General features: G+C 35.5%; 1 protein-coding gene across 1 annotated transcript; it reads right to left on the bottom strand.

Moving 5' to 3' along the window:
• Positions 1 to 8982: 8982 nt before the first annotated feature.
• Positions 8983 to 9615, bottom strand: LOC149159344 (histone H2B.4-like). The gene has a single exon (XM_089436465.1). It carries the CDS (start codon positions 9537 to 9539, stop codon positions 9132 to 9134), a length of 408 nt encoding a protein of 135 aa, XP_089292591.1. The 5' UTR covers positions 9540 to 9615; the 3' UTR covers positions 8983 to 9131.
• Between the last annotated feature and the right edge of the window lie 1283 nt (positions 9616 to 10898).

Raw genomic sequence — 10898 nt, forward strand, 5'->3', positions numbered from 1 at the left:
TTGGGAACTTGATATAGTCAACATAAAGGAAGGTTCGAATTAATCGGTTTCTTCTCTAAGGGCTTGCGTTGTAATTTGAGATACTTTCCTTATGTTTGCCCATGGAAGTCGATAGCTCAGAAAAATTTTAAAGTATATTTATGGTTTTATCTGTGAACTAGGCAGTGGAAAAGAGGTTCTTTTGTTCGTAATTTGGATGACATTCTAGTCTCTTTTTTTATGCACTAGTCAGTGATTTGATGCTCTCAACGGATCTGGGTTGTTTGGGTGCACAGTCTATCCTGTGAATATATCAAGGTTTGCATAATCTATCCTGTGAATATATCAATCGGATGTCCTCCCCTCCCTCGGATTCATCCTCTAAGGACTATGCTTATTCCAAATGTTTATCTGCCCATGAGGCCCCGCAAAGGGTTGACGACGACCTCCAAGCAAATTCAAATGTATCATGCTCAGGTTAAACAAGAAGATTGCATTTTGGCAATGTATTTGATGCTCTCAACAGATCTGGGTTGTTTGGGTGCACAGTGTATCCTGTGAATATATCAAGGTTTGCACAATCTATCCTGTGAATATATCAATCGGATGTCCTCCCCTCCCTCGGATTCATCCTCTAAGGACTATGCTTATTCCAAATGTTTATCTGCCCATGAGGCCCTGCAAAGGGTTGACGACGACCTCCAAGCAAAACTTTGTCAAATGTATCATGCTCAGGTTAAACAAGAAGATCACATTTTGGCAATGTAGCAACATGTTTTATGGCTAGAAGACGAGATGGACACACTCAAGATGATAATTTCATACCTCCATTTTGCCAAAGGTTCTTCCAACATGCAAAATCAACCTCTAGAACAAGTAACCAAGTTGGATATAGATCTGAACCTGCCAATGTCTAAATCTGATTAGCCAATATGTACTTAATTTTGAGGTTTATTGCCCAGGTTATTTGTATGAAGGTTTCCCTATGGTTCAATTTGGATGTAACAATGTCGATATATCTATGTAGTAATGTAACAGTGTCAATAGGCGATATCTACGCTATAATGGGTCTGTAGCTAATTGTCATCTAATACGGATTCTAAATTGATGTATTCCCCAAATATTTGTTTTTTAATTTTTCCGAAGGTGGCAAAACCTATCAAACTCAGGAGTCAAACCAACAGAGAGGACAGCCATCTCTGGCTGCTATCCGCGAATGTCGGTTTGACTCATCACCGTTATCAAGGAAAACCACGCCACATGTAATAACCCGCTGGTGGTCCGTAAGGGAGCAGGCTTTCACTCCTACCAAATGCCTCTGGGTCTTGGGCCGTTAACCTGTTTCCTTACGTCCGAGGAAGACGAGCTCTTAACCAAGCAGAAGCAGTGTTACAGCATACTCCAAGCCGGATTCCCCAAATATTTGTTGCAACTAGTTGCAGATTTAATCTAAATAATACTTCTCTCTTTTTTATTAAAAAAAAATCAATTAAACAATAAAATAAATACTCTTTACCACTATAAATTATGAATTAAAAAAATCTGACAATTGGAAAGAGCATTATATATCTATAATTAAAACTATATAGTGATATCATAGTTTTCTATCTGCATTTTCCAATCACCAACTGGAGAGAGCATTATAGTTCAAAAAGACATTTGGGAATTTATTTTCAATTTATTTGTGAATTAATTATTTCTAAATATTGTTTTAGGTGAAACTTGAATTGAAATTGTTTAAACTTTTTGCCCAAGTTTAACATTTTTTAAAAATAAAAGTCCATATTTCTTAAAAAAATAAAACTCAAATAAAGAAAGAATACTTAAGTTAAAAAAAAAAATTCTGCTACTCACCGCTCAAAGCTATTGTCCAAGACCCCAGACATTTTATAATCTATCCTGGTACAAATTAAACCATGCAAGTTTGACAAGGATTTCAGTTTATGGATAAATTAAACTATGCAAGTTTGACAAGGATTTCAAAATACGTATAGTGTGTTCCTTGTATTTTATGGCAGAGATATAAACGCTGAATATGCTGTGCATTTCAATAATCAACATGTATTTTAGGCCAGATATATAAACGCTAAATATGCTGCACAAATATCACTCGATTTAAAGTATTTCAAATTCAACATTTACAGGTGCATTATATTTGTCATTCACTTTTCAATTTTGAAAAAGGAGATGTTTTCGGTGTAATATTTTGGATTTAGGGTATTAAAATTTAGTAGAAGATTTTGAGGCAAAATCTACCTATGTTATTTAAATTTATTTTTTTTTGGAAAATTTTAAAGTGAAAATTTTATATATTATTTAAATTAATGTTTTTACTGTATAAGATTACTCTCAAATTTATGATTTCAATAAATTTTTACAATTTTTAATAAAAATTAGACAGAAAAACCCAAAATTAAATTTAAAAAAAAAAAAAAAAAACAAAACAAAACAAAACAAAACATCAATAAATCTCACTGATATACGATCATTTATATACGAATTTTTTTTACATTAATATATATACACGGTAAGTTATTTCTAACTCCGGGATTTCCTACACTTTTGAATTCTCTGGTCGACTATTGCTTCTTATCATGAGGGTGAAATTATGATTTCCTACACTTTTGGATTCTCTGGTCTCTGACTATTGCTTCTTATCATGAGGGTGAAATTCTGATATGGAACTTCCAACAATTTGCTTCGGTGTCATCATCAATGTCAAGGTTATTACCATGACGCTTACAGTCCTTGGACTGCGCAGCATTGGAAGCTTTCTTGGTCCCATCTTTTCATCGTTGCTTACATTTTTCTGGGTTTTCCATTTCGCCATGCCGTGTTAAGTTTTTGTCGCAAGACTCAACAAATAAGACCTTCAAAAGTCTCTGTTGAAGTAATCTACTAATTTTTTTATTTAAATTATAGTGAATCCTTAATACATTGCAGTAATGAGGGTGTATCATAGTGAATTGCTACCATATTAGAGTAATTTGAATATAGCTAAAACAAAATTTTCAAAATTTAATTATAACATTAACACTATATCAACCACACCAAATCACATATCAAATCTTTTTTATTTAAATTATAGTGAATCAATAATATATTAGAGTAATTCGAGTGTATCTAGATCAAAGCTTCCAAAAAATTAATTATAGTACATTCAACAACACCAAATCACAATATCAATTAGGTGAGAAATTTACTCCAAACCTTATTGCAATAAATCAAACATATCCTATTCTAAACCCAAATGCATAGAAAAATGAACCATCGCTAAATCTTCAAACTTGAAGTCACAGTAACATAGACTAAACAAAATCCCATTTATATCTTAACTTAGTATAATCTTGGATAAGCTTGTCTTCTTGACTCGGGCAATCTAATGTAAGCCTTCCTCAATATTTCACTAAAGTCAGCTGATCCTCACGCGTAAGTTTAACAGGATGGCCTGTTTATTATCCATATAAACATCTGATTTTGTCATTCTATGCTCTGCTTGTCACTTTCCCACCACAATGATTTTATGGGCAACGATCTTCAACCTTGATAATGAGCTACGGTGGATGGCTCGAAACGTTGATGCAAATAAATATGGATGCGAAAATTCTGGAAGAAAACTACACAGAAAGCATTGATTGCGGAAGCCTCAAAACAATAATTTCAACCCTATATAGAAAAGAGAAATTACAAGAAGTTCGGGTATTCGAACATCTAACTCAACAATTAATTGAGGTATGTCTCAAATCTACCTTCTTTAATTTTAAAGATGAACTTACACAATTACTGATCTATCCTAATGATGAGCCACGGTGGATGGCTCGAAACATCGATGCAAACAATTATGGATGCAAGAACTCTGGTAGAAACGTCGATGCAAACAATTATGGATGCAAGAACTCCATAAGAAAACTACACACAAAGCACTGATCGTAGAAGCCTCAAAACAATAATTGTAACCCTATACGAAAGGGAGAAATTACAAGAGGTTCGGGTATTCGAACATCTAAACCAACAATTAATTAAGGTTTGTCTCAAGTCTACCTTCTTTAGTTTTAAAGATGAACTTACACAATCACTGATCTATCCTGATGATGAGCCACGGTGGATGGCTCCAAACGTCGATGCAAACAATTATGGATGCGAGAAATCCGGAAGAAAACTAGACACAAAGCACTAATCATAGAAGCCTCGAAACAATAATTTTAACCCTATACGGAAGGAAGAAATTACAACAGGTTCGGGTATTCAAACATCTAAACCAACATTCCCTTAGATGAAGCCAAGGAAGTGATCCATAAAATCACCAACTCAAACACAGCGAAATTAATTGAGGTCTGTCTCAAATCTACCTTTTTTAGTTTTAAAAATGAAATTTATGACCAGACGTGCGGTGTAGCCATGGGATCCCTTATATCTTCTATCATTGCTAATCTCTTCATGGAGGATTTTGAAACCAGGTCCATTGAATCTATATAATTAAATTAAAACCAAATATTACAAAACAATTATAACGGAGTCGACTTCCATTCTCTTTACATCCACTAACTCTATTTATTCATACCAATGAGATCTGCCTTACACAATTACTAATCTATCCTGATGATGAGCCACGGTGAATGGCTCGAAATGTCGATGCAAACAATTATGGATAAGAAAACTCAAAAAAAAACTAAACACAAATATATATTAAATTTTGCCATATGCCAGTATATCAAAGTACATCTCCAGCAGTCAAAACTTATCATCTAGTAAGTTAAATCTTGCAGAAAAGTGATCTTATTTTGAAGCCAAAAACACAGTTGAATCAGTTAATTAAGTGAATAACAAGTTTCACATAATCAAAATGCGTCAAAACTGCACAATGTCAAATCAGAATTCCACATAATCTAAGTTTCACAATTTCAAATCAGAATTTCGCATAATCTAAGTTTCAGAATTTCAACTTTTCAAGGGTTGCCAGATTCTGACAAGTTGAAAACTAATTCTTACAAAATTAGCATGTTCCTTTCGCACCAAACTTGTATAAATCTTTGTTTAAACCTTCAAAAGAATGAAATTATAAAAGAAAAGAAAAATTATCATTAACCGAGATTTCATGTTCTCTGCGTTCTAGATTCCCATGTTCCAGATCATCTCTTTGTGCCCATACGCTGCTAAAGTGTATTCTATTATTGCCATCATTAATGATGGCTCAGTATGGCCATTAGCACACTATTCCAGTTCAACTCTGGGACTCTTTGGCAGTGTCCTTGTTAAAAATAGTTAATGTGTCCTTGTTAAAAATAGTTAATGTTAGAAAACATTTGGTCAGCAGGAGAGAGTCTAGCCTGTCTTCTTACTACAGACTTCTGGGACTCTTTGGCAGTGTCCTTGTTAAAAATAGTTAATGTTAGCAAACATTTGGTCAGCAGGAGAGAGTCTAGCCTGTCTTCTTACTACAGACTTCTGGGACTCTTTGGCAGTGTCCTTGTTAAAAATAGTTAATGTTAGAAAACATTTGGTCAGCAGGAGAGAGTCTAGCCTGTCTTTTTACTGACCATTCTCAAGTAATTTTAAGTGGCATGGTTTTCTAAATGATTATATATTTTTTTGAAAAGTAATATGGCAATCTGCAATAACCATATCCACCACTACCACTAGTTTAACAATGATAAGTTTTCCTACTATTTATAATTTTCTTTGAAAAGTAATATGTCAATCTGCAATAACCATATCCACCACTACCACTAGTTTAACAATGATAAGTTTTCCTACTATTTAGGAAAAAATTATATCAAATTCACAATCTATTAATTTGCACACAAATTAAAGATTCTCAAAACATGACTGTGAAATACCAGGCTGGCTTTTTCGCTTTCACTAAAAACAACGGGTGGTTGCTTTTTTCCCCCTGTGCTTCTCTGTCCAGATTTCCATTTGATAAAGATTCTCAGAACATGACTGTGAAATACCAGGCTGCCTTTTTCCCTTTCACTAAAAACGAGTGGTTGTTTTTTTCCGCCTGTGCTTCTCTGTCCAGATTTCCATTAGAATGCCAGCTTGTTACCTACTGCTAGCTTTCAGGATACTTTACAATCCAAAAACAGATGAATTAAGGAATAATCCATGTCATTTAACAAACTTATGGACCCCACCTCTTGCATCAGATTATCAAATGAAGCAGAAGATGCTTATATATTAACTTGCAATTTTTTCACTAGCCAGCTTGTTACCTATTGATAGTTTTCAAGATATTTTACAATCCAAAAACAGATGAATTAAGGAATAATCCGTGTTATTTAACAAACTTATCATTAACCGAGAATTTACGTTCTCTGCCTTCTAGATTCACATACTCTGCTAAAGTGTATTCAATTATTGCCATCATTAATGATGGCTCAGCATGCCCATTAGCACACTATTCCAGTTCAACCGAGAAAAAATACAGACTCCTGTGACTTTTTGGCAGTGTCTTTGTTAGAAAACATTTGGCCAATAGGAGTGAAAGCCTAGTCTGTCCCCTTACAGATCACTCTCAGGTAATTCCAGATGAGATGATATGGTTAGATGAACATAATTTTCCTTTAAAAAATGATAAGTCAACCTACAATAACTATATCTGCTACTGGTTTGACAATGATAAGTTTTCTCATTGTTTCTTCTGGAAAAGGTTTTCTCATTGTTTCTTCTGAAAAAGGCTTTCCCATTTATTAAAAAAATTACATCAAGTTCGCAATCTATTAATTTATTGTCCTTACAAATTTAAAGATTTGCAGAACATCACTGTGAAATACCAGGCTGGCTTTTTCCCTTTCACTGAAAACAACAGGTGGTTTTTATTTTCCCGCCTGGGCTTCTCTCTGTCCAGATTTCCACTTGGTAACCAGCTTGTTACCTATTGCTAGCTTTCAAGATACTTTACAATCCAAAAATAGATAAATTAAGAAATAACCCATGTTATTGTTAGTGTTATTTAAGTAACTTATGGACCCATCTCTTCCATCAGATTATCAAATGAAGCAAAAGATGCTTATATGTTCCAAGATGAGCTTCATGAACACTCTGATCCGTCCCATTGTTTTATATGGCTCAGGGATTTGGGGACTATCTTCACTTAAGTCGGATTGGACTTCAGTCGAGAGGTTCCAGAATCTTCTTCTCCGCGCATCACTAGATGCAAACAAACAATACAACAGCACATAATCCTTGCAGAGTTTAGAGCTCAGCCCTTTCGACTTGAGACAGTCCTCAGTTTAGTCTCATTCTTGCATCATGTTCAAGGATTTGCAAACTTGATAAAGAGTAGGGACCGTTACCCTTTTGAAACTACTGCTGGTTCTACTCTCTCAAGCCGGGCTAGATGTTGGTTTACAAGAGTTTCAGATCTCTTGGATTCAGTGGGCATTCAGTTGGATCGTCTTCCTCCTTTCCAATATTCCTTTGATGCTCCTAGTCACCTTCTACTTACTAGACAAGAATTGAACAAGTTCATCAGAGAGGACATCTACAAGCAATTCATTCAGGTCACCTAAGCCAATACTCCAAGAGAGTTGCACCCAAAGATGACTTTCTATGCCCTAGTATACATTTCACCATTGGATGCATGCTCTTCACATTCCTCTAGGCCAATTCAAAGTGGATTCTCATCAACTTCAAGTAGAGACGAATCACCAAATTGATATACTAAACAGAATCTGCCAAGTATGTCATTTACAAAAAGTAGAAATCCAAGTGCACTTCATTTTTGGATGCCCTACCTACTACAAGATCAAAAGAAAATTCTATTGCTTGTTCAAAAATTCTCACACCCTCACATTACTTGTTCAGAAATTCTCAAACCCTCATAGACTTTTTCACATATCCCAATTATAGATGTATGGCCCTATATATGCAAGAGGCTCTCAAGTTCCAAGCACATATCTTCAACTTCCCATCAAACCCAACCCCACACAAAAATCACAACATGTTTCAGGGTACTACCTTCAAACAAGGGCACAAAAAAATGATTGATAGTTTTTCATATCTTGATTCTAGACCAGTGAAGATCCATGAAACCTCACACCACCACACAAGACCTCAACAACAAAACATCTCAGATCCATCCCTCAAAGACAGACTAGGGGATGGAGACAAACTAGATCTTTCAAACCTCAACAATGCACAAACTCCCCCAAACAACAAGTTAGTGGACAATCTGCACCTCCCACTGTCCATTCATCAAGCTAGCAAACTATCTAACTTTTTCAGAGTTCTTCAACCAACCTCAAATGTTAAGAGATAGGTCTGATCCTCAGATCCATTAGCCCTAGATCTTCTCCACCAAGGCATTCCATACATTATATCTTTTATGTATCTACATTGTGCCTTTTATATTCATGCATTGTATTTTTTTATAGGAGACACATTAAGACATCATTATCCTCAACAATCCCTTTGATCTACTTTGTGATCATTATTAGACATAAATATAATGTTCATGGTCACTTAACACAAAACACTGCCCACTATAGTAATAATAGATAATTGCAGCATTAGAAATCAAGAGCAACTGAAAATGCATAGCTCTGCAGACGCGAGACTCTTTGCTGCATAAGGCTGCAAACCCCACCATTTAAGGAATTTGAGACTAAACTTCACCAGAAATCTATTTTTTTTTCCAAAAGCCATTTAGCCCCTTTTAAAATGCAGTGATTTACCATCAATCCACTGATTGTATTGGCTGCAGAAAGGTACATTCAAACAACACCGACAGAATAAATCCAATAACAAAACCTGATTTATTCAACCAATACGCTTGGCCCAATCGAACATAAAACCACCATAATAGCATTCATGTAATATGTGTCACTTAGTATCTGAACGTTTAAAACAGGTTAAACCTAGAACACGAGGGCAAATGAAATCAAATTTTTAAAAAAAATCAAAATCTTAACCATCAAGATCGAAATCAACCCTAAAGTAACCAGGGAAAGAAAAATCTGAAAACAACAAAGCTGCTTTACCAACATTGCCTCCAACCAACTATTAAGCAAGATAAAACACAAGAATATATAATTTAAAAATAATTTTAATAAATGGCACATAAGATTAAACTCAAAGTGTATGCTAAGCTTCCCATAGCATATGTGGTGTCAAAAGACACCATTGAATTTAAATAAAATAAAATATCAAATTCAAGCACTGGTGAACTTGGTAACAGCTTTGGTACCCTCCGAGACGGCGTGCTTGGCGAGCTCCCCTGGAAGCGCCAGCCTTACAGCGGTCTGAATCTCGCGAGATGTGATCGTGGGCTTCTTGTTGTAGCGTGCGAGTTTCGATGACTCGCTCGCTAACTTCTCAAAGATATCGTTGATGAAGCTGTTCATTATCCCCATGGCCTTGCTAGAAATGCCGATATCTGGGTGAACCTGCTTCAAAACCTTAAAGATATAGATCTTGTACGTCTCAACGCTCTTCTTGTGCTTCTTCTTGCCTTTCTTGTCTCCGCCTTCTTTGGGCAGCTTCTTCTCGGCCTTGGGAGCGGGCTTCTTCTCTGCAACAGGCTTCTTTTCAGCTGGCTTCTTCTCTGCCTTTGGAGCCATGGCTGTAATTCAAATCTGAGAAAACAGAATTTCTGAATTTTCCCTCTATCGATAGAAAGATCCGAATATGGAGTGCATTGATCTGACCTCGTATATTTATAGAAAGAAAATATGCTCTCCTATTGGTTGGTTGGGTGCGGCACGGATCGATAGCCTGGCTTTGATCTCGGCCGTAGATGCCGAAGTGGACCAATTGTTCTCATAGTTGTGGATAAGAAGCAGCGTCTCATGAAATACAATATATTTTGGAGATATTCGAATTGCAAGTCATGTACCGTTCGGGAATTCTTATTTATTATTTATTTATTGATGTTGAGGGCCATGCTTTCATTTATTTGTTTATTTATTTATATAATTTTTCAATATTAAAAATTTATCTTGACTTATATATTTCTTATTACTGAAAGAACGGAAAAGAAAATTGAATTCTATTATTTATTTAGGTATATATAATTTAATTATCAATGTATAATATGTATATTTGTTATGAGTAGAAGTGATTGAAAAGAAAATTAAATTTTATTAGTGGAGTTTTGGCAATGTTATCGATAATTACAAAGATGACACTTTAATGAGGGATTCAAAAATTATAATATGACATATCTTCTTTAGATCCTTCACATTTGACTTTTTAGTCAATTCCCTCTCCAATCATATTAGAATGCATTTGAAAGTGATGTAAAAGTTTAAAATATAGCATATCCTTGGGTAGAACAATACTAAAGCAAATTAGTTGACAAATAGAGCAATGAGGTTTGAAATGGGAACCTTATATTTGAATGATAATGTAATTCATCGCCCCATCCTATGACAATGACAAGTGTGTTGATTTGTGTAGCTTGGGAGGTACTCCAAGCCCTAGTGTTCGAGGGTTGGAAGTCAAAGCGCCACAAATAGGCTTGTGAGCTTAAAACCCAAGCCTAGGGTTTTGCACCCATAGATGTTTGGGCCAAAACCGTGACGAGTCTTCGACATGTGATGGATGAGGATGATAGCTCTCGGCAAGACGATTTTAACGCAACGAGAATCATCTGATTCCGAGTTGTCATTGAGGAGTTATGAATTTTTGAAGTCATATGTTGGGGTTGTGACTTATGTTTAAGGTCGGCCTAAGGATATTTTAGGCATATGACAGTTGGACAGCCCCTAGAAGTGAGGTTATGAAGCCCCTCTTATTAGTATATATAGAGGGTGAGTGTGAGGACTTATTCTCATCCAATAAGAGCAATGCAATACTCTAGAAGGCAACTCGTTGAGGAGTGACAACCTATGCCCTAGCCGCAGCACAAGAAGACAAGAACAGCGTGAGGAAGGAAGTTTGTTTAAGGGTTTTTGCAGGGTTTGTGTTGTTGTTTGGAG

This window comes from Pinus tabuliformis, chromosome 5_2 (genome assembly GCF_031772625.1).
Source record: "Pinus tabuliformis cultivar Carrire ecotype Pingquan chromosome 5_2, CPIR1, whole genome shotgun sequence".
NCBI lineage: Eukaryota > Viridiplantae > Streptophyta > Pinopsida > Pinales > Pinaceae > Pinus > Pinus tabuliformis.

Bases quoted from the DNA above. Each gene is read 5' to 3' on its own strand.
- LOC149159344 (XM_089436465.1), bottom strand. From the start codon at position 9,539: ATGGCTCCAAAGGCAGAGAAGAAGCCAGCTGAAAAGAAGCCTGTTGCA.